At 41.8% G+C, this 28000-nt stretch overlaps 2 protein-coding genes across 2 annotated transcripts; both read right to left on the bottom strand.

The window, feature by feature from the left end:
* Positions 1 to 678: 678 nt before the first annotated feature.
* On the bottom strand, positions 679 to 15635 carry LOC139927474 (alkaline phosphatase). The gene is made up of 11 exons (XM_071919623.2): positions 15566 to 15635; positions 14407 to 14523; positions 13928 to 14043; positions 12710 to 12884; positions 10559 to 10731; positions 10241 to 10381; positions 8639 to 8708; positions 7194 to 7328; positions 5529 to 5720; positions 2780 to 2896; positions 679 to 1049 (listed from the first exon to the last, which is right to left on the bottom strand). Exons 1-11 carry the CDS (start codon positions 15633 to 15635, stop codon positions 679 to 681), a joined length of 1677 nt encoding a protein of 558 aa, XP_071775724.1.
* Positions 15636 to 18447: 2812 nt separating this feature from the next.
* Positions 18448 to 28000, bottom strand: LOC139927473 (alkaline phosphatase-like). The gene is made up of 11 exons (XM_071919622.2): positions 27907 to 28000; positions 27149 to 27259; positions 26365 to 26480; positions 25225 to 25399; positions 24347 to 24522; positions 21316 to 21456; positions 21021 to 21090; positions 20331 to 20465; positions 19619 to 19810; positions 19328 to 19447; positions 18448 to 18725 (listed from the first exon to the last, which is right to left on the bottom strand). The coding sequence occupies exons 1-11, from the start codon at positions 27998 to 28000 to the stop codon at positions 18448 to 18450; spliced, it is 1608 nt and encodes a 535-aa protein (XP_071775723.2).

A 28000-nucleotide genomic window follows, 5' to 3' on the forward strand; every position in this document is an offset into this window, starting at 1 on the left:
AATATATTCCATGTCAAATGTATTTTTGTACCATCTATTTTAATAAATGTAAATTCATGTAGAACATATATGAAAGTGTCCATTTTGGTAATACTGATATCCATTTCCTCCATATATTGTAGCTATATGGTTAAAAGTTACAAGATTTTTATGTATGTGGTTTCCATATATGTCAATAAACAAGTTCTATGTTGTTGAAATGTATGCACATAAATCAGTTTACATTTACAGTACAAGATGACAAATCTCCTCTATTCTCCTCTACTCAAAAGGAATTTACATTCACTTCAGTACCAAACAAATAAGAATAGAGGTATCTACAGTGTTATTATTCATTCAGTATTGTTGCTCATTTCCCTTCATCAAGACAATTTGCAGCCAAAATTGCACACTGACTCTTCTTTTGCAGTTTTTGAAAACTGAAGAAGAAACTCTTGATCTTGGTGTGGAACTTCTAATAAATTTTGTTCTCTCTGCGTCAGCAAGACGGCCTAGATCTTAGAGACTGGATAACCCAGGGTCAAGTCCCTGTATCAGCAAACAACCCCCTGCTGAGGTGTCCATGAGCAAGTCACTGAATCCCTACCAGCTCCAGGCGTGCTGCTGTACGACCCTGACCTCTGACCTCCCTGAAGAGCGGTCAATAGGGTCAATGAGGTCAAAGGGATCCGTAGAGCATCACATCATCATCGCCAGTGGCAGCAGTGCGCTCAGGAGGGCTCCGGATAGCGAAGCAAGCGCTCCCCCGGCATTGAACGCCAGAGCCCGGTTCTTATCGTTGCTGGTGACCACTGGTGGGCTAGTATGTACCACTGGTGGGCTAGTATGTACCACTGGTGGGCTAGCGCTAGTCTGCTGCGGCCCCTGGCAGTGCCTGAGGTCCGTGCCCAGGCAGGCGGCGTAGGCCATGGCGTGGGCGATGTAGTTCTGCTCATGGACGCCCTGGAAGAGGTGAGCCATGGGCCCCCGTGCGAGCACCGGCACGTCCTCCCCGCCGTGGGTGTCCGACTCCATGGGCGCCGCAGACTGATGGACGTAGTCTTTAGATTCTGACACAGAGACAGAGAACACTTTAATTGACTTGAACTCAATTGTGACTGAATGTTTCTAATTATTGGTGATAAGAAACTTTATTGATCCATGTGGGGAATGTGGGTCGTTGCAGCAGGGAATGTAACAGGCCCAAGCAGGGATGAAAACAAAAAGATAGAATATACATAAAACAGAATAAAAGCAATACAAACAAAATCAAAACAATTGTGGGGTTATGTGATCATATGCAGCTGACAATTTCACATGCTAGCACTAATTTCTATTGATTTTTGTTTAATTACTACTAGCTGTTCATGTCTGTAATATTAGATTATTTGATACTATATTGCTTTGGCAACAGTTTTTTTTTCTTGGTCAGTAACGCCAAATAAAACAGATTTGAATTGGAAATAAATGAGAAAAAGAGGGACCACAAAATAATACCAGGAAAGGTTATATTATAGGGCACGAATCTAAACACACAGAAAAAATGAAAAGGTCATTCCAGTAGTTTTTAAATAGTTTTCTCCTTCTTCTTATGTGTTTCCAATATTTCTCACTTCGAACGCACTCAAGACAAAGAAAATAAAGAAGTTTTAAGAGTGACTGACTTCCCAAAGCTTTGTCCTGAATTTGAAGATTTAAAGAATACACTAACTTTTTGGTAGGTTGTCCCGTTGATTAGCTTCCCCATTATGTGATGAGAAAGACACCAAATCATCCATGTCTCTGCAGTAGATCACTGGCTCCAGTGCTCCATGCTAACACTTTAGCAAACACTATGTTAAAGCAATATTCCACTTAGTTTTAACATGGGAGTTATTTGGCACTTGACCACCATGAAAACCAGAATATAAACTAATCACCAAGATTGGATGCAGCTGGACGAGTTTGTAGTGTTCAGATTTTTACTTCCAGTTAATTTGAATGAGAACATAGCGGAGGCATGTATCCCTCTACTATGTTCTCATCTATCAATAAAAATCCTATTTGAAATATGACCAAACGTCAGTTGAAAATCACAGTAGCAGGATCTGTTGTTGAATCTGTTCACAAACGTGTTAAATGTCAGTTTTCAGGCTGTTTTCGTGGCTCATTCAAATGAATTGGAAGTAAAAATCTGAACGCTACAAACTTGTCCAGCTGCATCCAATCTTGGTGATTAGTTTATATTCTGGTTTTCATGGTGGTCAAGTGCCAAATAACTCCCATGTTAAAACTAAGTGGAATATTGCTTTAAGTGATAGTACTCCACTAACATTATCTTCATAAGTATAAAGTTGTTACTATATGGCCAGTAGATTCATACATTTTAAAAATGAAATTTCATTAACTCAATATAGCTGATGTAGGCAGGTTTATTTTTGGGACAATTCTGCTGCGCAGTGATTTTAGCTGTACACAGTCTATCACTATGGAAACAGGGAAAGTAGCCCCTGCTAGTTCAAAACAGTATGCTCTTTCTGTATCATATTTCATGTAGATGTTACCAATCTCCTACACAAAACTGCCAGGCTTATATCATTTGAGATTACTTACCATTTAGCTTTAGAGCTGCTACAAGTTCTTATGAGTGATAGCCTACTATCACTCAACATAGTGTGTGCTAAAGTGTTAGCATGGAGCATACTTTCACTCAACATAGTGTAAGATTTAGCTGTCTATGTTCTCCTCACTTAACAGTAAGTTGACCAATGGGACAATCTCTAAAAAACTCCAAAAAAAGCAAGCAATAACTGTGTCTTACTTGTGTTGACATTGCGGATGTCAGGACGCTTGCCGTTGGTGATTTTGTATCCAGGTCCGTTGCCGTATATCAGTGTGGTGTAAGGCAACATGTCTGTGGCCCACAGTGGAGATTTACCTGGAAACACACAGCAATACAACCATACACTGTGTTTAACTTCTCTTTTTTTAATTTCACCTTCTCTACTTTGATCTGAAAAACTCAGACTCTTGGGAACAGGTGCATTCTCTATATTACATCTTGAGTTAATACACACACCATCTATATCTCCAAATGCACACACACACACACATACACTTTCTCTCTGTCAATACACACTAACACACTTTCACCAAACTCACACATATATCACTCACAAACACGTAGCCATGCTTTCTCTCTCTCTCTTACTCGCTCTCGTCCACACACACACATTACACACTTTCTGTCTCTCCAAACGTACACACACACACTCACTCATACACACATATATACATGTTTTCTCTCTCTCTCTCTCTCTTAATCTCTCTCTCTTTGTCACACGCACGCGCACATACACACACACACAGAGAGGGGTCTCCAGGTCCCCAGGGTGCTGCAGGAGGTCTACAGCTTGTTGAGTGTCTCAGTGTTTCTCTCCAGATGAGCCATTAGCCTGGTGAGTCTCCCTGCTGATGAAGAGCTCAGAGTTTCACCAGCGCATTAATCACTGCTGCACCGCTGGGAGGAGGAGGAGGAGGAGGAGGAGGAGGAAGAAGAGGAGGGTAAAATAAGGATAGGACAGGATGGAGGGAAAGGAGAGAGAGCGGAGAGGCGGGGCTGGCACGAGATAACACAAGGGTTCGATTGATGTGGGCCTTTGTAGGTCGATACTGATATATTTTTGGATTGAATCTTTAAATTTCATGCCAAACAAATTCCCAAAAAATACAAGTATTCAGTGTTTTCCCCCAGAATGTTATTCTTGTCAGGGTGGAAAAGCCTCTGAAACAGCATTTAGACCATCATGGGACACTAAAACTCTCCATTGAAATCCATAATAATGAAGTTCTTTAATTTTCTTTTACAAAATAAAATGTCATTGCAGGTTTTGTAGACTAGTTGTGGTCAATATATCAAAGGTGACACTGACATATCGGCCTAACCCTAGATGACACCTTCTTTCCCTCCATGTGTTAAGTTCATCTCAGGTCTCCAGCCTCCAGGTAGAAGAGGAAAGATGGATGGAGAAGTGAGAGAGCGGGGAGGAGAGATAGAGAGAGGGAGGCAGCAAGTGAAGTCGATAAAGAGAAAATCAAAAGGGAGATTAAGAGGCGAGGAAGATATAGAGAGCAATGCAGGGCAGGCAAACTTAGAGGATAGAGAGAGAGAGAGAGAGAGAGAGAGAGAGAGAGAGAGAGAGAGAGAGAGAGAGAGAGAGGGGAGGATGGTCACAGACAGGTAGAAAGCAGAAAGACAAGGAGAGAGCAGAGGGATTGAAATAGAAAGGCGAGGGAGAGAAGGGCTGCTGGCTGTACGTGTTTACCCAGGCTGTAATTGCAGGGGAGAGAAGGCAGAGGAAATGTCAAGCCACCGGTGGCACTGGCAGACTGGAGCTGAGAGGAAGCTAGCACAGCACTGAGAGGCATCACACACACACACACACACACACACACACACACACACACACACCAACAAACACAAAATGCCACCTCTGGTGTCTGCTCTACTGTCATGGGGTGGGGGGGATGGATGGATGGAGGGAGGGAGGAAAGGAGGAATGGGAGACAGGGGGGGGGGGGGGGGGGGACTCTCCTGTCATGTGTGGAACAGGAGTGGGTAGATTTGAGCTTGGTACCAAATACTTTAAAAAATGCGTCACTGTCAGGACTTGCAAATTCACTAAACCCTGTGCTATGGCAAAGTCCCTGCATCTGATGTGTTTTGCCATAAAGACTTCCAAAACCTGCTCATATTAGATTTCTGGGGACAAAGTAGAGCAATGGCTGATGACTGACAAGATATTATTATTTAGTTAATAGGCCACTAAACTATCAGCTTGGAATATTGGTGCTGGATGCTCCCTGGTGTGATTTTTGGTCTTGCTTGATTTTAGCTCTACATTATAATGAAAAAAATAACAAATCAAATGTGGCTGTTGTTGGGCAAGCTACTTTGAAAGTTTTACAAGCTACCAGTTACTTCACAGTGGCAGAACTGCAGCAGAGTTATGCTCAAGACAAATCTAGTTTTGTTAACTAAAGTTACTTAGAAAAAGTAGTTAAATCTTCTTTGTAAAAAGCTGCAATGTCATATAATACAAAATCACATGACTGCAAAAAATGCCACTGATTAGGATGTTAGCAAAAATAATCAATTGAAAGAAAGATAAAAGAAGGAAGGAGGAAGGAATTCACTGTTTTTAGTTTCGGACAGCTGCCTGTGAGAAACTCAATCAGCCAATCTTAGGATGAAAAAATGCAATTCCCTGTTCTTTTTTAGCCAAAAATAGTTGGGAGTTGCAGTACTTTACTACACTTCAAAATGACAAAAAACAAAACAAAACAAAGAAACTCAAACAATTCAAACTTGAATGTAGTTGATTGAATGTAATTAAGCTACTGCAAAATGTAGTTAAACTACTAGTTTAATTACAAGTAGTGAAACTCCCCAACACTATGGCAGGTGCCACACCTTGCTGACAGCCATGTTCACTGAGTGAACATACTTCGGTATTCGGGGCAGAATTAGAGGCAGAGCAGAGAAATAGAGGAAGTCAGTTTTTAATTACCCAGAATGCTGTTCCCTCTAAAGGGGTATCCATGGATGCTAAAAGGGTGGGAGTGGTCGGCCATGACGATGGTGAGAGTTTCTTCCTCGTTGGTGAGTTCGAGGCCCTTGGCTATGGCGTTGTCGAGGGTCACCGTCTCGTGCAGCGCCATGGACGCCCGGCCGGTGTGGTGAGCCTGGTCGATACGCCCACCTGACCCAGAGAGGGAGGGGACAAGGACGAATGCTGGTTAGGCATTGGTTCCTGGTGCTGCTTGTTAGTTTGAGTGACAGACAGGACAACAAGAACTGATTCTACATCGATGCTTTCCCAGAAAATGAGAAAAGAAACGTTCTTTGTGTTGTCAAGGAAATTAAACCGTGAATGCTCAACTTCTTTTATCCTTATTCAATCAGGCAGTCTCATTGAGATTGCGATGTCTTCTTCAAGAGAGACCAGAGAACAAAAAGAAAATGCACAATACAATTCAGTCACACATTCCAGCAGTCAAACAGCAACATACTGTACATTCTACAAAGCATTCACCAATGTCGTAGAAAATGTGAGATATCATTGCTTTAAAATCATTTAGGGGGACAAAAACCTCTAATTTCAAAGTGTAAAACTGATCAGTCCTGGGATCTGGTACCAGAATTACCGGATTTGAAATCAAGCAGAGATGTGAAGTACAAGGGTATAGCTTCAAATGTGCAGCCTGAAAGATACATGTAGCCGAATACAATGCATTTCCCTTCTCATTGTTAGAGATGAGCAGTTTTTTATATAAACGTATGTCTTGTAATAAAACATAAATGGGAATGAATGGGATCCCACTTTCTCCAGTAGTGAACCAAAGCCAGATTTTTAGAATGACCCCATTGCTGGGAGATCAAGCTGATGCAAACATACAAAAAGAATCCACAGAATTTGGAAAAGCACACCTTTGTGTTTTTAACTCGTATGACTTTCTTCATGCCTCTGCCCCCTCCATGAGCCCTGCTCCAAAGTGAAGTAGACTCGGGTTAATAAGTTGCGGTCCCGGCGAGCTGGCGGTGATTGGGCGCACCATATGCCTGCATCTATTTATACGATCGGGCTGTTATTTTAAAGCCATTGTGAAGACACTCAACAGCACCACGGAGTCCCCGGGCGGCTGCCTCAGATTAAAGGGGAGATGGATGAGGGGGCTGCGGAGCCGGCGGTGTGGAACAGAAACACGTCAGCCGACCGCACACCACTAGCCCACACTGCGGCAAACCCATTGAGCTGCATGCAGAATCAATGTCAAGTCACCGGATGTGCTGCAGGTACACATTGTTCTCTAACTCCATGTATTTGGGAGGTTGTGGCTACAGCGAGGAAGACGAGGCTCGCCTCAAACTGGCCCAGTTCCAGTATCGATGTCGCCATCGTACGAATGCACAAACATATTGGCAGCTTGACATTTCAACAAATCAAATCAATTAATGTACAGGTGTTCAACTGCCACTTGAACTTACTCACTACATGATTATTATAGGATCAATTAATCAATCGATCTACTGCCTATTTTTAGCTGGAGCCCCTCCCTTCTTCCCCCACCCTAGGGATTTCATTATCCTCACTTTGTCTGATTGATTGACAGATTGGGTGATGATGGGGAACGTGAGGAAGGGAAACAGGGTCGGATGGAGCTTTCGTCCTCACCCTCCACCAGCAGGAAGAAGCCCCTGGGGTTTTTCCGGAGGATGCGGATGGCCTTTTCCGTGGTCTCGACGATGGATGGGTCCATGCGTGGGTCTCTCTCCGCTTCGAAGCGCAGATCGCCAGGCTCAAACAGAGCTGAGGGAGGAGAGAGACACAGCAGATAAAGAAGCTGCACTATTTGCAAGATTTTTAGGTAAAAATACACCCGGCTTATCAGTCTAAATCACAAAGTGGGGCTGCGACAGAGAAGAGCGTGCTGTAGATTTTGCCCAAATTACATTTTAGTTTTGGGTTTAGTCGCTGGTGGAAAATCTTCTCGGCACACAGAAAGTGACAAATCAAAACTGAAGCAATAATCGATTGCTCAAAGCTGGACTCACCACAAATGGTTGAACCTCTTCACCACCTCCACCCCACCACACACTAAGAAGACATTTACTACAACATGCTACATGATTTCTGGGTAATGAAGTCCTTCAAACTTTAAAAAATTCTGAATTATCTCTCACTGCCACTCGGGGCTGCCAAAGTGCAAAGTTGCCTAGTGCAGCTTTAAGGTTCGGACATGAAGATCAGTCCATGATAACTTAGAGAATACTTCATGCATACAGTATATTCACTAGCTAAATAATAAATATATAAGCTGTGCCTGTGCTGACTACACTACGCTAACCCAGTATTTTCCATACTTTTCTATCCGTTTTCCTTTCCCCCTCATTGAACTCTCTCCCAATTGTCTCCAAGGCTGTGAACACAGCCGACGTCCACTTGCGTTCCAGCAAATAACTGTATGGTTGATAACAAATCTGACTGTGTAAGGAGTGTTTTCTATTTCTTCGAGACTGTTCTTTCTCTCAGACTGTGAGAGACTGTGTCACTCCATGCAGACTGCAATAAAAGCTATATCTATTTTATTCTAGTACTGAGGTGTGTGCTATTTGTAAAAGTTACAGATTGCATTAGTATCTGGACCCTAACAAAGAGCGGTATTGGATGTACTATACAGTAGTACTACACTCATACTCTTTATTAGCATTATTAGATATTTAGCCTAAAATGGATTTAATGGATTTCTAAAAGATATTTAGTAATTTTGAATGTGAAATCACAGTTGAACATTGATTTCATCAAGTTTGGGTAATGTCAACAAACACTGTTGCCTACAAACCATAACTATGACAAAAGAGCCAAGCTGTGTGTGTTGCTGTACTATGAAAACATTATCTAGGTCAGGTGGTTTGCAGGAGGTGAGAGATGAGTAGTGTATTCAAGACAATGCAGGATGAAATTAATCGAGTGAGCGAGTGAGTGAACCAAGGACACTACTTGGCTTATTGTTGTTGTGGACTTCAAGGGATCGACGGGAATGTTTGGCCTTCATTTACAAACCTCTGCTGAAAAGAAAAGCAAGAGAATGCAAAGGGAACGGATGAAAAATCACTCACCCATGAGGTAATCCGTGGTGTCAGGGTCAACCGCGTCAAAATCTGTTCTGTTCCATACGTAGCGGGCTACCTGTGGCACACACACACACACACACACACACACACGGAGAGGGAAGAGTAAATGTCTTTGTGTGTGTTATGAGTCACTGAAAGAGCTTTTCTGTGCTGCATGAGTCGCTTTCTGTTGTACAATGTCCTCAAACTGCGCAAAGTTTACTCACCTACTTGTATTTATCAGTTTACAGTTGATGAATTCATGAATTCATTCATTCAGGCCCTTTTAAACATCAATATCTTATTGTCAAATGAATTGCGATATCTTGGTATAAATACTGTAAACAAATGAGACCATAGTTGAGACAAACAGCAGCCTCTATCTCACCCCAGTGGCATTGTTAGTGCTAATGTTTCTCAAAATGAAGACAAAATTTCCCAGAAACCCCATTGCTTCCTGACACTGCCCTCTTCGTATTCTTTGCTTCTTTGGTCAAAGTTTTGTCTTTGTTTTTACTGAAGACGACAAACATGTTGGAAGCAATTTTTCCATCAACCTTTCCCTCCTTCCACCATCTGCCAGAAACTCTGAAAGCTTAACTCGGTTTACACTGGAAGAACAGCGCCCTCTTCCTGTTTTGTGCCATAAAGCAACTTATTGTGCCGTAAAGCAATACAGCAGATTTCCCGCCAAATTTGACCCAGTGACACACATTACGCAGTGTAGAGGCAGCTAGAGGCTGCCAGTCTTCTCAGCGATAGTCTTGTTTGTTTACAGTAATTATACTAATGTCTCAAAATGAATGCAGTAATGATTTATTGATGTTAAAATGCTACATGCAGCACCTTAAATTAAGCGTTTGCATGTGCGTAAGTGTGCCATTCTTGAGTGTTACTTCACTCTGTTGTTGTCTGTAGAGCTTCATCTCACTTAGTTTAACTGTCTCTTTCTTGGATGAATACAGATGGATAGAGTGCTTTCCGATGTCAGGCTGACTAGATACAGACATGACTGGTTTGTTCACAATATATTTATACTGGCTATAAAAATAAGCCACCTCCCTTTGACTTTTTGAAATTTGTTCGAAATACATCTCCGCCTAAAAGTACAGATCAGTAGACTTTCTCTTCTCTAATTCTGCTGTGGAAGTCAGTGTAGAAATTGGACAGAAAAAAATCTTTTGAATAGGGCATCCTCTGTACTTTTATATATAGTGATGGAGGGATGATGGTTTATTTTTTCTTTGAGACCTCAGGAACTGGAATGCCATCCAAAAGTGACACAGCTACTCCACACTGTGCTCCAGCCTATACTCTAAAACCCCATTAAGATGTGTTGAAGGGAGCCTGTATACTTCCTAGCAAGAAAGGTAAAATCAGAGCGACTTTTACAGCCGCTGTAGCTTTCCATCGACAGAAACTGGGCGAGAGAGACAGAACGATCATCTCTTTTTTTCCTTTATTCAATAACACATTAACATAAGCTCGCTCTCGGGCTTGTCTTTCCGATTTCACACCTGACTGCCCTCCGATTCCCAAAAGTTTTCACTAAGTTTGCCACTACTCCCTGCAGCTGCAGCTGTATGGACGTTGAAACTGAAGCTGTACCTTCCCCGTCTTCATGCTCTGCCACTCGTCGATTAGGTTGCGTCCATCTTGTCTTTTGCCCCTGATGGAGAAATCCCAGGGGTATTCTGGGTCCTTGGTGCCCTTAGGGGTCATGTACTTTCTACCACCGCCAATGATCACCTGGAAACACACACACACACTAATGCCATCTACCTCCTAAAACACAGAATCCAATTTGAAAATACTGAAAAAAATCACATTTTAGCCCAGCTGCTGGCCACTAATATCGTGTTCTACTATTACTTTATCAATACACAACTTTTACTAGGCATAAACTGGGACCTCTGAAAGCCTTACGTCTATGTCTGTGTTGTTAAGGAGCTGAGAGGCGATGTCGGTGCAGCCGGCCGCCTTGGCGGCATCAGGCATGTCGGCGTCGCTGTACCACTTCCTGCTGGCGCTGTGGGCGTAGGAGGCGGCTGGGGTGGCGTGCTGCACCCGCGTGGTCGTCACAATGCCAACAGACTTACCTGGGAGAGAAAGGTTGATTGTGTTTAATGAAATGACAGCATGTACATTTAGATTTGTCCAGAGTGGAACTTCATCACTGTTAGTGCTTCTTAAAGTGTCTCGTATACAGCTGCAATACACAAGGCCTTTTATGAACTCACTCTTACACACACATAGGCAGATGCACAAACAGGCATGTACACACAAAAAAGGAAAGTTTTTCAAGGTTTCTTGGATAGTGGTTTAATATAGAAACATAATGACCCACTTAACCTCTGATTTGTTAAAATGAAGATAAAACAAGCCAGAATAAAGAACCCAGTGTGGTTCTTGAAGAATTCTTTGAATACTGTTGATATGGAGCATGTCATGCATTCTTAAAGGGGCTTTAAGTAATGTATGACCTGTATCGACCTCTACTGGTGACCAGTAGGAATTGCAACAACATCGACTTGCTTCACCTTCTGTCCGCTTGAGCTAAAGAGTAAAATTTTCACAACAGAGAGGAGTAAGCTAGCTCATTAGAGCAGAGATTCAACAGAAAGATCTTGTGAAGAGGAAATATATCACCATGCTAAATACTGGAATAATAATACTGCTTTGTCATTTGCTTTGTTGGCTTGAGATGCCGGTCGCTCAGATGTAGCACCTTGTTGAGCAGTTAATAAACCAGTAGGTGGGGGATTTGGAGTGTCTTGAAATTCCAGTACAGTACAGTAACCTTCCCACCCATACTGGTACTGTACTGTACTGTACTGTACACAGTACAAGCCTGACAATGAGTTTTGAATGCCAGAAGTCTCAGCACATGGGCAAAGTAATCGCTGGTATTGTTCCTATTGTACCTATATTGTAACCTTATCAACCGCTACAGCTATATTATGGTCATTTTATGTAATGGGGCAGTAAAAATCTTACTTATTACACCTTTAAATGGGTCTTTACAGGATCATAAAGGGTCTATATAGAAACATTTAAGCGGTGCTATAAAGAAACCTTCCTAAAATGTTTTTTTATGGCACCAAACAGTGTTCCGTTATGGTACACGCCTAAAGAGCCATTTTCTGGTACTACACACAAACACACACGCGCATGCGCACACACACCCCAACAGAATGAGTGTCAGTCTCCAGCGCGGTGCGGGGGTCAGGGTCGCGGCATGCTGCGTGTGTCATGAGATATTTATGGCCGTTGATAACAGGGGAACATGATAAGAGTCAAGGTGCTTCTCTCAGCAGGAGATTATCCTTCAGTCCAACCGGTGGCCGGGGGCGCGCGCTGCCCCGGACTCCCCGGTGGCCCGTTAATACCTACCGCTCTGACGGGGCGCCGCGGCTCACAGCAGACCGCTCGGCTGTAAAATTGGGCTTTTGCTGAGGTTGTGGAAGGAGACACGGCGGATTTTCTTTTGTCAGAAGCCAGAGCTAAAGTGTGACACGGCAAGTGGCCTCTTCAATACAAATACTCCGTCACGAAATCCCATTTAGTCGCGGCACCGTTTGAAAACAGGCCGCCGTTATTTTCCCTCTGTATTGTCACCCGCTACGTTTGCTCGCGTGAGTCTATCCGCATTAGCATATACATTACCATTAACATTAGTGTAACAAATGTTGAATTAGTTCATCCTTTTAAGTGGATTTGTAGTAGAAGTGGGCTTGTGACTGGAAGGTTGCCAGTTCAAATCCAATTACTGTGTAAGTGCCCTTGAGCAAGGCACTGGATCCTCCAGCTGAGCTGCTCAGAAGACTGGTTGTACTGGGCAGCTCCCAGGTGGGACTGTGTGTCACTGTATGAATGTGAATCAGGGTGTTGCTGGAAAAGAGCATGGAGCTCAGTCGACTTTCCCAGGATAAATAAAGGTTAAATATAATAATAATAATGTAGTGCCTTCTGGTTCTTTTATTCCCTTGTCAAAGCACTTTGTAAACTGCTTTAAAAAGCTGCTATACAAATAATGTCTATTGTTGTTATTATAATATTGTCCTGTAGTAGACTTACCGGCGTCTTTGGCCCATTTGAGGATGGACGTGACCTCGTTGCCCTTCTGAGTCTTGCAGACGCCGTTGCGGGCCGCTGCATTGACTCCGACGGTGTTCAGGTTGGTTTTCACTCCGCACAGGTAGGCTGTGGCTGTGGCTGCACTGTCTGGGATCTGGAAGTCTACACTGTAGGTCTAGACACACACACACACACACACACACACACACACACACACACACACAAAGATGAGCTTGAAGAAGAGAGGACAAAATATGATGAAACTGTAATGATCCCTGGCTAAATCTTTTCTTAAAACCCATTTTTATACACTGTAACAATTTTTGGATTCTTAATTCTTTGTCCTTTTTATTATTGAATGATTTAATTAATTTAATTTCTGATTTCTATGTAATCTCTTGTTCTTATGTAATATGTTTTACCTATGTAAAGCACTTGGTCAACTTGTTTTTGAAAAGCTGCCTTACAAATAAAATGTAATTATTATTATTATTATTTTATATGAATAACAACATGTATGCAGGGTGTGTAAAATAAGAGCAGTAGAGAGTACTAAGAAAAATATGTGTAGTATAATTCTAAGAATTATTATAATATGTATGTGTAATGTACAAACTATGAAATGCGTGCATGTATAAAATAAATATAAGATTCTAAAAATATCAAGATATATGCAATATATAACAGATGAGAAAAATATATGAAGAGAAACACACACATTCATTTACAGTGCATGTATATTTGTAAGTGTCAATGCAAATGAACACATGCATCCATAATGGTATGTAGGTACTGTATGTATACATTCACACACAAGTGCACAACTTGATGAAGAAAATAATATATTAGTGATCCCAATACCACATACTGCATCTCTATATTGGTATCATATAATAGCTATACATCAAGGTAAAAAGTACATAAATATGCATGGAGTGACACCTCTCTCACAGTGGATGCATGGCCGTGGGGCTGATCACCTCAATATTACAAACCTACTCTCTTCGAAAAGGTGACGGCACCCTTGGGTGGCTGGTGGTTGGCACATTAATAGTCTCTGGGTGTCTAGGTTTATGATAATGGATGGATTTGTATGCAGGAGATTATTGGGCGCTTATGCATATTTGTTTGTACGTTTGTTCAATTGCGTATGTGCATGCATGCAGACATCTGTCCATTCATCCATTTGTGTGTGTGTGTGTGTGTGTGTGTGTGTACCTTAGCTAAGCCCACATGGGGGAAGGTGTCCATGGTCATGACCGTCTCCTCTCCTGTCTGGTTCTGCAGCTGTCCCTTGAGGATACGAGCCGCCGTGTAGGTAGTGATCCCCATACCTGACACACACACACACACAATATCCTCTGTTATGACTGGGGTGTAGGTTTATCTTTCTCTATTTTTCTGGTTTCTCTGGTTTTCTAGTGTGTGCCAGTCTGTAGTGTGTTCCTGCTAAAAAACACAAAGTCATATTCCTTGTAGGTTTGCAGTATTCAGCCAATAAGAGCAATCCTGTTTCTTTACAAAAATAAGTGTGTTTTTTAGTGCTGAGTGTCCCAGCAGCATGGTGCAAATTGAGACAGGAAACAGGGGAGAGGAGCGCCGAAATAATAAACAAAAAAGTGGGTCAGACACCAATTCCTGACTCTGTCCCATTACCCATTCAGCCAACCAAGGCTTTCTAGTGTTTTGTAACCCACCGTCTCCCAGGAAAAACAGGATGTTCTTGGCCACATTAGTGTTGAGCTTCCTGTCCAGCGCCGCCTGCAAGGTCTTCTGGGCCTGCGACCTCCAGAACTCCGGGTTCTCCTCCTCGACTATTGGAATAGAGATAGATCAACGCTGGGTTTGTTGCTCCATTGACAGGTAATGGGACCAAGATACACACATGCTCATATCAGCCAGTCAGTATCGTCCACCTCTGATATGATGCAGTTTGATTGATTACATATTGTAGAGTTGATTATTTCTTATCCTGGGTAACAACCCATATTAATCCCCTGCAGATATTTTATGGTCATTTTATGCAATGCGGCAGGAAAAATCGAACTTACTGCACCTGTAAATTTTACAGCATGATAGTTGTTTAACAAATAACCAACACAAGCAACTTGAGGACAAAGGGTGCAGAGGCAAAGCGAAGCAAATACTTGTGGAATCCCATACTGTACATCACTAACACTACACTTTGAACAAACCTCAAACAACTATATAACAGATACAGAGAGTCGGAGAGCTGTTGTGTGTGTGTGCATCCTGCAGAGATCAACTGCTCTTTGTTCAGGCTCTGGGGATGTGGATGTGTGTGTTTGCGTGTTTGTGTGCAGCAACAACTGTCACACCTCGCTAACACGCTCTTTTATCTGCTGCGGTGCATCTCCCCGCGCGGGTAACAGGTAGTTCGGTACAGCAGTCCACTAATACAAGCTGAATACTGATAAAATCCAGTTGCACAACTCCGCAGTACTCCAGAACGCTGATTCCGAAACTTTGCCCCTTACAGAACAAGCGAGTAGGAGAATAGAGAAGAAGAGGAATGCAATTTGATTGTGAGGGATAAAAGGAAAGGTGGAAGCCGGAGCATCAAAAGGAGAGAGGGGAGAAAGGGGACAGGGGGAGCGTTGAGTGGCTGCTGATTAAGTTTTAACACAGAACTTTGAAAAATAGTCAAAAAAAAGGGAAGGATCATACATCAAGCCCAACAATTTTTAGGCCTCCGTGATTTTGTCATGGAAAAAACCCCCAATCCGTCAGTTGCACCGGCTGCACCAGGAACTCTCCAAGGCAAAAACCATAGGAGCAGAATTTAGGATGAGCTGAACTTGAAAGAGGGAGAGTGAGGTCTTCTTATTTTCTTACCTTTGGCGGCGGTGGAGCCAAACGCCACCAGCAGAAGGAGAGACACGGTTGCCACTCTTGCCGACTCCATGTTCAGGCTATAGAGAACTGCTATTCTAACCCAAGGAACCTAAGGAAATAAGGGACACTTGTCCCCGCTCATCTGCCAGTCATCTTTAACAGCATGTCATAAACGCATAATGACCCATAGGCCTCTGGGAAATCCATGACCTCTGCCTGCGTGATCACAGACTGAAAGTGTAGTGATCGGAGTTGGGGTTGAAGTGTACATAAGGCTGATGACATTTCCCTGCATGAGATAGCATGGAGAAGCCAGGTTTAATCCAATGTATTTGACAAATGGTTTTAATGTGGGGAATTATTTATTGATGGCTTTTTACAGTTTAATAGATACAGATAGTGTCAAGCTTTTATTTATGGCATTATTCATGAACAGGCTGTGCTGGAAATCAAGGGAATGGCGGCAAGCGCATGTGTGTGTGTATGTGTGTGTGTGTGTGTGTGTGTGTGTGTGTGTACTGATCATAAATGGACTATAAATTAGATAATAGAGCAGGGGATACAGTTATGTAAGTGAGACAGACAGAGTCCACTGGGACTGGACTGGATGGCAGAAACACTGGACTATGTATTTTCCTGTGGATATATAATAAACAATATTTGAAATCCCAACTGATTTCTTGTTTGATTGCTCCATTTCAAAATCAAAAAAGATAAAGATAAAGCTTGAGGTAACATGAGCTGAGCTGATGCAAAAGGTCGCTCTACTTTTTATTCATCAGCAACTCCATAACCAGCTTCAAGCACACCACGCTTCACATTGATAATGGGACATTCATCAATGCTAATGTGATCGCCTGATATTCCCATTGAGTTCAGTGATTAGCCTTGTAAATTTGGACTGAGGCACGGGCCATTAATGGTGAGGAGGGTGGTAATTTGTAAGCATGCAAAATGGCTTAAAACCCATGAATTAGCTGGGGATCACATATTTTTTCTTATCAGTGCAAATTGATATAGATGCAAAAGTCACATTCAGGACCAATGTTCCCTCTGAGCTGATAGTTTGGTGATCTATATCTAATAATTTATGACACTGACCAAATAATATCTGGTCAGTCAGCAGTCATTGCTTAACTTGACCCCAGAAATTGAGTCTGTATATTTTGTCCGAGGTTTGGAAGTTTTGGTTGCAAATGATATTAGATGCAGGGACTTTGCCATAGCTCAGGGTTTAGTGAATTGACATTTGTTATAAAAACAGACTGCCCGCATTTAGACATTTACCTGAATGGTCTATCAAACACAGTGGAAACAAATTCAAGGGATCTGCAGGTTTCAGAACGCCAAATTCAAGACTTTTGAAGACCTTTTTAATGCCACCTGGAATTGAATTTTAAAAACCAAAAAGAAAAACACAACAGGAAATTAATTGTTGAGGGACATGAAGCCCAACTGTGTTTAATAAAGCTGATAGTATGCAGACTGTACTACTAACCCTGTTCTGTGTGAATGTAACAGTGGTCATGCAGCACAAAGAAACCTGGCATAACATGGTGAAAAAAATAAGACCTCTAACAACTGTATTTATGACATTTTGATACTTTTTAAGGCCTTACATTTAGACAATTTCAGACTTTTTAAGGACCTGTGGATACCCTGATATTGATTATAATAATAATTAATAATAAACTTTATTTATAGAGCACTTTACAAGTTACAAAGTGCTGTACAAGATTAAAACAAATTACAATAAAATTAAATGAGAAAAAAAGAGAAACCACACAATTTAGAAGCGCACAGTACCAGAAGGTTAACGAAGGAAAGGCTATAAAATCTAAAGCAATATTATAAACAATATGTTATCAAGAGAGATTTAAAAGATAACGCCACACAGATACGGTGATTAAAGAAACAGCCACAGGATTAAGGAAAGGCTTTTTTAAACAACCTGAGGACCTCAGGCTGTGCACAGGCTCGTAAGGAGACAGAAGCTCAATAATATATTGCCTTAGAAGTTAATAGTAGAATCTTAAAATCAATTCTAAAAAACAATAGGCAACCATTGAAGAGAGGCCAGGGCAGGGGTAATATGGGCATGTCTCTTGGAGTTGGTCAGAAGCCTAGCAGCAGCATTTCGGACTAGTTGCAAGCGGGAAATGGATTTCTGGTTTAAACGTGTAGAGAGCATTGCAGTAGTCCAGACGAGATGAGATGAATGCGTGGATGACCTTCTCCAGATCAGCAAAGGATAGAAAGGCCCTAATTTTTTAAATGTTTCTCAGTTGGTAGAAACAAGGCTGAACAACTCTTTTAACTTGTTTGTTAAAACTAAGATCTGAGTCAAAGAAAACGCCTACATTTTTGTCAACTAATTTCACATTGGCGGAAAAACAGCCCAGACCATCTTTGAGTAAGCTAGTGGACTTTGATGGGCCAAAAACGACAATCTCAGTTTTGTCAGTATTTAACTGGAGAAAATTTTGTGACATCCAGGAATTTATATCAGAAAGGCAGGACTTTAGGCAATCCAGACTACCAGAAATTGGGGGTTTGATGGGGACATACAGTTGTGAATCATCCGCACAACAGTGAAAATGGACGTTATGATTACGGATGACATGGCCCAAAGGGAGCATATAAATTGAAAACAGTAAGGGGCCCAGAATAGGCCCTTGAGGAACACCACATGTAAGAGGAGCCGAAGAGGAGGAGGCATCTCCAGCAGCAACAGAGAAGGTTCTGTTTACAAGGTAGGAATGTAATCACAGCTTAAATATTCTGTATTTACTCATGGAAAAGAATCACGCATCCTCTATCTCAGAAACACTCAGACACACTCAAACTAAACCTCATGCACACCCACACACACACACAATGCCTCAAACAGAGAGGCGTATCAGAAGTGAAAGCAGCGTGGTGAGGGGGAAGCTGAGCGTGAACGCGGGACAGGCCGGTGCAGCGTTGCCCGGCGAGTCGCAGCGGCCGGCTCGGGGGCCCAGGCAGGCGGCGTGGGCCATGACGTGGGCGATGTAGGTGTTGTCGTTGGTGCCGGTCAGCAGGTGCGCCCACGGGCCCCTGGCGTACACCGCCACGTCCTCGCCGGTGTGGGTCTCCGACGCCAGCGGGACGGCCGACTGCTGCACGTAGCCAGTGGCACCTGGGTGTCATATGATGCATGGTGATAGGATGCGACTTTGTAATGTTTACTGTACACAAGAGGCAATGTGAGTGGGTTTGTGTGTGCTTCTATAAGATAAGAAAGAAGAAAGATAATGGGTCGTATAAATAGGAATATACTGAATGGCGGAATGTTAAAGGTTAATTCTGGTTATTTTCAACCTGGGCCATGTTTTCTTAGTTTTTGCCATCATGACAATATTATAACTGGAGGAATGTAAAGCTCTGCAGTGAAGTAAGTGATGAAATTTTGAACACAATCAGTCGTCATGATGGCAAAAACTTGGAAAGTAAGGCCCAGGTTGAAAAAACCCAGAATTATCCTTTAAACATAAGGAAACCGTAAATTCTAACATGTCAAGAACATAGATAGTGGGAAAGAATGAATGAAAAAAAAAAGAAAAAATATGAATTATAGCATTATGAGGGTGTGCAAAATAACAGCAGTATACTGAGACAAAGAAAAATGAATGAGAATATATATACGATATGAAAAAAACAACAAAGAAAATGAATGAATTTACTGCTTATATGCATAATGTGTGTGTGTTTGTGTGTGTGTGTGTGTGTGTGTATACTCACTGGTGTTGTGGGCCTTGGGGTTGGTTCTGCTGTTGTTGTGGATGCTGAAGCCGGGTCCGTTCCCATAGAGCAGAGAGGTGTAGGGCAGCTGGTCTGTATCACTGACCACCGGGGCAAAGCCTGACCGAGAGGAGGAGGAGGGGGAGGAGGAGCAGGAGGAAGAGGAGGAGGAATGGAGGAATATTTGAATTTCCCCTTTAATATACAGTAAAGGGTAAGGAAAAGTGAACACGCAGTGGAAAAGAATCAGGGGTTTTGAAAGAATGAAAGAAGAAGTGATTGATTGATTACCAAATATGTCGGTCCCTCTCTCAGTGTACCCGCCCAGGCTGAGGGTGTGGCCGTGGTCCGCTGTCAGCACCGTCAGAGTCTCCTCCTCATTGGTCAGCCGGGCCGTCCGTCCCAGGGCCTCGTCCAATGAGATTGTGTCGTGGAGGGCCAGCTTGGCCTGGCTCTTGTGGTGGCCGTGGTCTATCCTACCGGCTAAGAACATTAACCAGTATTATTATTATTATTATAACCATTATTTATAGATCACTTATCAAAACAGAGGTACAAAGAGAAAATGAATAAAAATGTGAGCAACAAAATACAAATGTATCTACACATATTGGTTTTCTGATATATCAGGCCGATATTGGACTTTTATTAAAAATACAGTATGGATATTGGCCAGTCATTGTCGTCCACTTATGATATGTTCCTCCTGGAGCACAGCTAGTATTATTTTATTTTCTTACTTAACAGTTTCAGGGTGTAACCTGCCCTTAGGAGCTGCTGACCCATCTAACCCACCTGAAAGAATTTCATTACTCTGGGTTTCAATGGAGAGTTTTAATGTCCCATGATGGTGAATGGTCTAAATGCTGTTTCAGAGGCTTTTCCACCCTGACAAGAATACAGGGAAACACTGAACACTAGTATCGGTATTGGCCATATTGGTCAAACCCTAGTCATGATATTCAGTTTTTTATTCTCTGATAGTGATGACAGACTGATTCACCCTCCACCAGCAGGAAGAATCCCTCAGGGTTTTTCTTCAGGATCTTCACTGCTGTTTCCACCATGTCCGGTAGAGACGGCTCCACGTCCGGGTCTCTGAGCACGTCGAAGCTCATGTCCTTAGGAGCAAACAGGCCTGGGAGAACACACACAGCAGCATTCCCAGCGGTCATAAGTGTCGATTATTCAGTGACAGTTATTTGGAGTTGACAAGTGTTGAGTAGAGAGTTGTTTGTCCGCTCATACAGCTGATCCGGCTGTGGGGCGGCGGTTCAGAACTATCTAAAAGTGTTCAGTTCATTTGAATGGGTGTGGATTTATAGAAACACTGGCATAGTGTTGATTTTTACAGGTTTTCCCAATCACTTACACACTGAAATTGGTCGTATGAACGAAACCTGCAAAACTATTACATTAGCTACCAAATATGGGAAATGGGTGCAAGCATCTGAGAAAAAGTAATAGACTGTATATGTGGAATTTATTCATAGTCACCAGGTCGTATACATGGTGCGATGGCTCCCTCTAGTGAACATGGGATGGAGAACACCGGAGCTCTTAGTGAGTGTGTGAGTGTGTGTGTGTGTGTGTGTGTGAGAGAGAGAGGAAGAGTGAGAGAGAGAGAGAGAGAGAGAGAGAGAGAGAGAGAGAGAGAGAGAGAGAGAGAGAGAGAGAGAGAGAGAGCGCTCACCTAATAAGTAGTCTGTGTTTTGGGGATCCACTTGCCTCAGGTCGGTCACATTGCAAACATAGGTGGCATTCTGCAAACACGCCCAAACAATCAACAGATGTGCACAGAACGACATTCTATAAATTATTTAAATTCCATCAGCAGGCGGCAGATGCGCACAAATGGCAGTGAAGAAATGTATTCAAAAACCTTTCTGCAGATGTGACTAAGTGGCGTTCCTCCAAACACATCCACCGACCGTCAGCCGTTGTGCATAAACAACCTGATTAAATGTCACATTCCTCTCCGCGCTAACCTTGTCCTTTTTCAGCTCCCTCCACTTGTCGATCAAATTCAGACTGTCCAATCGCTTGCCGCTGTACTGGGTGATGTTGGGATACTGGGGGTCGGGGGTTCCTTCCGGGGTCATGTACATCCGGCCCCCTCCCATGATGACCTGCAAATGGACAACACACACTCTCTCCATCCATAAAGCTTACATTTACATTTTAGGCATTTAGCTGATGCTTCTATCCATCTTATGAGTGAAACAGTAGAACAGGCTTCAATTCATAGATTTCCAAAAATGACAAGCAACCAACAGTAAGGAATGCAAGGGCCAGGTAGTTAGGTATGAGTTAGGTATGGAAATAAGAGCAAAGGAGAGTGATAGAAAGGCTTTTTTTTTTTTACTTTAAGAGCCTATCAGAGTAAGTATAGAGGGAATCTATGGGGAAAAGAAGCTATGAAGGAAGAGGTATGTCTTGAAGAAATGAGTTTTCAGCCTATGACTAAGTTAAACTTGTTCATTCTTCAACAACATACAATGCTGATCTGAAAAATGAAGAAAAAAAAAAATGTCCACGACCAGGAATGCACAGTCAGTAAGTTCTCTCAGGGTTCAGCTGAACTAAGATAAACTGAACTGTGCCCGCCTGGTCGCTTACCTGTCCACAATAGCGTGCGCAAATATGCTTTAGAAGGATTACATGGACAGGAATGAGAGGTGCCAGCGCTGCGAGGGCGCTCGGTGACACAATCGTGTGAAAATGTCATTTGAAAACCGGCTGCGGCTGACTGCGATACTGTAGCCGAGCAAAAGGAGGTTAAAGATAAGGCTGTTCCCCCGAGGGCTGGACATGTCAGCGGGGAGAGAACGCTTCTTGTAACAAGTCAGATAAGCTGATAAGGGCAGTTTAAAATGGCGGGCCCGGCCCCGGCTAAGGTTACGCAGAGGTTGGATTACAGCTTACAAGGTTTCTGCCCCGCTCTGCTCCCATTGTGCGGAGCGCCGGTAAAGAGGCGGCATCCGGCCTGGGTGTTTTGTAAAGCCAAGGGAAACTGGTTCCTGTAAGAGGTGCTAAGAGATGCAGTGCTGGGTTACAGTGAAAGCTGGATTTGAACACTGAGCTTGGAATTATAAAGTTCTATCTGATTTTATTTTGAAAACAAAGTTGAGTTATCCACATATTCGTGATCTTTGAATGTTACTTTATGCTTCTGTGGTTTTTATTTTTGTTTTTAAATGAACCAGGGTTGAATATTTAAAAAGAGAAATCGGTGATGCTCAATATCTCAGAACCGCACTCCACTCAGGATAGAAACTTCTAACTTCTAACTGTATCAGTACAGCAGCGATGACTCAAAAGGCTTGTGGGCTGTGCAGCAGAACTCTGAAGTGAGCCTGCAGCAAAACCATTAAAATCCACTGCTGAACAAATGTTGAAAGTGAAAATGTGGGAACACTGAGGTGCCGAGTTATTTTTTATTATTTGCCTAAGCAAAAGTTTGCTGAGCATACGCGCTCTTTCTGACCGAGATGCATTTGGGAGCCGTCCAGCTCAACCGCAGTCGTCTATTTTGGGCTCCAGTTGGGGGCTGCTGAGTGTTCAAGCGCAGGCTGGAAGTCAATATGACAGAGGAGAGAGCGATGCCCACTCCCCTCCACAGCCCACAGGTTCTGATACAGCCTGAGGAGCTGAACTGGTGACCTTCCTTCGCTGTACCATTCAGGCCATCACCAGCACCAGAATATACAGCATGGGACATAGAGACAGGCTTAAATGATGTCTAGTCCTCAGACAAAAGGCAGGGCAACTTTTTGAGCAACCCAGATGGGTAACAGCATTCAAGGAGTTGTTTCTGCAGCTTGAATAGAGTTTTGAAAAGGGTTTGACTGATATGGATTTTCGAAGGCCAATACTGATACCAATATTTGTGGATTGAAGGTGCTGATAGCTGATATTTTGTGCCAATATTCTATATCTTTAAACTTGATCATTTTAATGCCAAAAAATACAAGTATTCAGTGTTTCCCATGAATTTTATTCCTGTCAGGGTGGAAAAGTCTCTGAAAAAGACCATGGGACACTAAAATTCTCCACTGAAACTTCTGCTGCTATTACTGCCAGCATTACTGCTACTGCTACTGCTACTATTACTGCTATACTACTACTACTACTACTACTACTACTACTACTACTACTACTACTAGTATTACTGCTGCTACTATGACTATTGCTATGCAATGACTATGACTATGCTATTGCTACTATTGCTACTACTACTATTACTGCTACTATTAATATTACTACTATGACTATGACTAGTATTACTACCACTACTACAACTATCACTACTACTACTACTACTACTACTATTACTGCTACTACTACTAATACCATTACTGCTACACTACCACTACTATGACTACTATTGCTATTACTACTACTACTACTACTACTACTACTATTATTATTACTGCTACTACTATTATTATTACTACTACTACTATTATTATTACTGCTACTACTATTATTATTACTACTACTACTATTATTATTATTACTGCTACTACTATTATTACTACTACTACTACTATTATTATTGATACTACTACTATTATTACTGCTACTACTATTATTACTACTACTACTACTACTATTACTATTACTGCTACTGTTACTGCTACAACTATCACTACTACTACTACTGCTAAAAAAAAAACATATTCCTGTATACTAGAATCAAATCAAAACGTCCCATTATAATCAGTTCAGATTAAAGTATTCCCATAGACAACCAGTGCAATATTGATCAATTTTACAATAAATATGTATAAATGTCAGAAGTGGATGACACTGCCTGGTTGATATATCAGCCCATCAGCCTGATATATCAGCAAACTGTTGAACCTGTGACTAACTTTGCTACAGCTGGAAGCGCTGCCTACATACAAACAATCTCCACCCGAGACATTTCTCCCCATGGGATGGATCTCTTCAAGCCGTATGTAGGCTTGATCCCTATCAGTGGAGGCAGCTTTGTGTGCGTTACCGTTCCCATACCTGGATGTCGGGGATGTTGTGGACCAGCTGGTAAGCCAGGTCGGTGCAGCCCTGCTGGCGGGCCTCTGCGCTCATGCTGCTGTCTGCGTACCACCAGCGGGTCACCACATGGCCGTAGCTCGCGGCCGGGGTGGCGTGCTGCACCCGGGTGGTGGTGACCAGGCCCACAGATTTACCTGGCCCAGAGAGAGAGAGAGAGAGAGAGAGAGAGAGAGAAGCACCGATAGAGAGAAGGAAAAGGGGGATAGGGAGTAGATGCTTGGTAGCAAATCCCTGGTAGAATGTTTATTTAATGTGAGTCTAGGTTGTGTTGAGTGTTGTGAAATGACTTGGAAGAACTCCCGAAATGAAAATTCAGTTCACTTCAGTTCAGCTTATTTCAGTTCAATGCAATTCAGTTCACTTCAATTCAGATAAGATACAATTCAATACGATTCAATTCAATTCAATTCAGTTCAATTCAGCTCAACTCAATTCTATTCCAATATGCTTTATTAACAGTAAAGAACCCTATGTTGCCAAGGCAATATAGTATCAATCATTTCTGTCGTCCCCCATCCAAGAAAACTTTTGTTTGACAGAAAAAAAACAACAACAAATGTATCCAAAATCCAAACAAAATGTTTGTCTCCAAAGTTTTCATTGGGACATAATCCTATCAACTGACCAATCAACACAGAGCTGTCACTGCTTCTGTGTATTTTTATATGTCACTCTCAAAAAATGTAGCTACTCTTGCAGGCCGATGGATGTTCCAATATAACATCTTTATTGGTACATAAAACCTTTCATCATGAGGGACATGACAAAGAGACAGTTTCCCTTCCTCTCTTTAATGCTGACAGCTGTAGTGTGTGTGTGTGTGTGTGTGTGCATACCAGCGTCTGTGGCCCAGCGCAGTATGGAGGTGACCTCGTTGCCCTTGGTGGTGTTGCACTGGTCGTGGACGGCCTGGGCGCTCAGCCCCGCCAGAAACTTGTTGGTTTTCACCCCGCAGAGGAAGGCAGTGGCTGTGCAGGCGCTGTCTGGAACCTGCACATCTGTACAGTACGTCTGCAACCAGCACACAGCCAGCACGCTTTATACTGATCATGCATGCAGCTAGAATAACTATACAAATAAATAAAAACAACAAAAAAGCAATAAAAACTAGAAAATTTGACAGGCTGTGTAGACTGTTGATATCCATTGTATGTTATAGGGTTCAACAGATATGGGTTTTTGAATTATATATACTGTATAATAAAAAGAAATTATAATATAATAATAACAGATAAACAATAATAGGTAATTAAATAAGAATATGCATTTATTATTGTTATCATTCTTATTATCATTATCATTATTATTATTATTTATTTGCATTTTTGCACTGTCTCTATAGTTTTTATATTATGTACATTACCTCTATTTTTTTTTTTTATCTTATTACCTCTTCTCTTTTATTATCTTCTTCTACTTGTTTTTTCCTTGTTACTGTTCTGCCAGTTGCTGCTGTGGCACCTGAATATCTCCAAGGGGATTAATAAAGTGCTATCTTATCTTATCTTATCTTAATATAAAACATATAATATGTTTTGGATTGAAGCTGCCGATAGCTGATATTTTGTGCCAATATTCAATATCTTTAAATTTGACCATGTTCATGTCAAAATGTCCAAAAAAGTACACAAGTATTAAGTATTCAGTGTTTTGAATTGTATCGTCAGGGTGGAAAAGCCTCTGAAACAGCATCATGGGACACTAAAACCCAAGAAAATAATCATAACATATTAATTCACACTTGTGTGGAATGTGATCAAAATGTCACATTAAAATCATCGGTTCAGGTTAAGGTGGCTTTTTCCAGATCTTTGATAAAGGCAAATATATATCCCATATATCAGTCTAACCCTCATCTGTTGTGAACACCACATAGGAAGTCCAAAATATGTTTCGAATAAATATTTTTTGTATAATGTGAAATGTGTTATTTTTCCATATGGGTATTAAATATACCATAAGAAATATGTGAATACCTTAACCAGTCCACTGTAGGGGAAACTGTCCATGTTCAAGCTGTATTCCTCTCCCAGTCCGCCGGCCAGCTGGCCTCTCAGTATCCTGGAGGCGGTGACTGTAGACAGACCCATACCTACACATGCATAGTTTAATTCCACTATTATTTCAATCACTAGAAGTTAACACAGTGGGGTTTCACTGTACCCACTGTGGCTATCAACCCACACTACAGCATAGTTATACAGGAATGTAGTGGAGGGTAAACCCACCTAAACTCAGTTAACACATTTTTATTTGCTTTTATGAATTGTGTATCCACCTTTTAAGGCTGATGTGAGACTTTATGATATAAATTAATAGTATACATCATAATAAGCAGTATTAAAGGATGTAACCTATATGAGGATAGGGGTCTTTTATGGGAAAAATGCATAAATGCTTCTCTGAAAATATAACTGATTTTTGTAAATATGTTATTTTTCTTTATGTTGATCACTGACAGAAGGTCAGAGCTTACCCACCGTTTTATTTACCACTAGATCACTCCAGTTATATAATTCTGAACCAAGTCATATCCAACAATAATGGGTAAAATCTTATCAAATAGGAGGTAATGTGAATATTTGGGGCTCCTTGACAAGAAAAAGTGTGGGAACCCCTGCTACAGGGTACAATACCATACTGTTCTTGATGTTTTCTACCAGGAATATCATGGACGCGTTCAAGTCACCGGTGCTTTCAGTCTATTCTGTGAATGCCTTGAATGGAAACCAGTGACACCAGTGAGTCCAGCGGTCTCACCGTCTCCAATGAAGAGAATGATGTTCTTGGCTGTGGCCCTGGACTGGGTCTGGGCCTGCCGTCTGGACAGAAAGTCACTGGCCGCATCGTGCCAGAACTGAGGATCCTTCTCTGAACAAGAGGAAGAAAAAATAGAACTTATCCAAGAGGGCAAAAACTGACACCAATTAAAAAATATATATAACTAATTCTATGTGGAGAGGTTTCCTCCTGGTTGCGTGTGCATGATGAAATCCTACGGCTGAACCTTGCAAAAAGTACAAAGAAAAAAAGTATGATTTTAAATTGTAAAATTGTAAATTGAATATATTTGATAAGGTGAAGAGACAGTGAACACTGTAAATTCCCGTATTTGTTTTTTTCATATTCCTAATTTGTTGTATATTGCATTTTTATTGATATTTGTTATTTTACAGTGCATAAAGTTCACATCTATTTTTCTATGTTTAATTCACTACTTGTCTCAGTATGTTCCGATATTTTGCACACCCTCATAATCCTGCCACAAATTTTTTCATAAATGTCTACTTGATGTATTCTGGTGCTGAAATTGTCTTGTTGCATAATATTTAAATATCCCCCATTTTGCTCTACTCTTTTATTCTATTTTTTTTTCCTGTATCTTATTATTGCTACTCTTTGCTGCTTCAACAACCCCATTTTCCTTTTCGGATCATTAAAGGTTCACCTTAGCTTAAAAAAAGAAAAAAAGAAAGAGTGCTATAGTAGACAGTGTAACTGAGTGAACCTCCACTCACCTCTCTCTGGCACAGTGGTGAGGTGTACTGGACAGAGCAGTAGATGGACACAGCAGCCTCCCAGCAGAGCGGCCATGATGCCCGACCCCGCCAT

The sequence above is a fragment of the Centroberyx gerrardi genome, chromosome 6 (assembly GCF_048128805.1).
Source record: "Centroberyx gerrardi isolate f3 chromosome 6, fCenGer3.hap1.cur.20231027, whole genome shotgun sequence".
Lineage (NCBI taxonomy): Eukaryota > Metazoa > Chordata > Actinopteri > Beryciformes > Berycidae > Centroberyx > Centroberyx gerrardi.

Coding starts and splice junctions, on each gene's coding strand:
- LOC139927474 (XM_071919623.2), bottom strand. CDS start 15,635: ATGGAGTCGGCAAGAGTGGCAACCGTGTCTCTCCTTCTGCTGGTGGCG. Junction 14,044..14,406: donor CCTGTTTTTCCTGGGAGACG/GTGGGTTACAAA, acceptor TGTGTGTGTCAG/GTATGGGGATCACTACCTAC. Junction 8,709..10,240: donor AGAGCATGAAGACGGGGAAG/GTACAGCTTCAG, acceptor TGTGTGCCACAG/GTAGCCCGCTACGTATGGAA.
- LOC139927473 (XM_071919622.2), bottom strand. CDS start 28,000: ATGGCGGGGTCGGGCATCATGGCCGCTCTGCTGGGAGGCTGCTGTGTC. Junction 21,457..24,346: donor ACAACATCCCCGACATCCAG/GTATGGGAACGG, acceptor GTCCATTTGCAG/GTCATCATGGGAGGGGGCCG. Junction 18,726..19,327: donor CCCCAAGGCCCACAACACCA/GTGAGTATACAC, acceptor TATGACACCCAG/GTGCCACTGGCTACGTGCAG.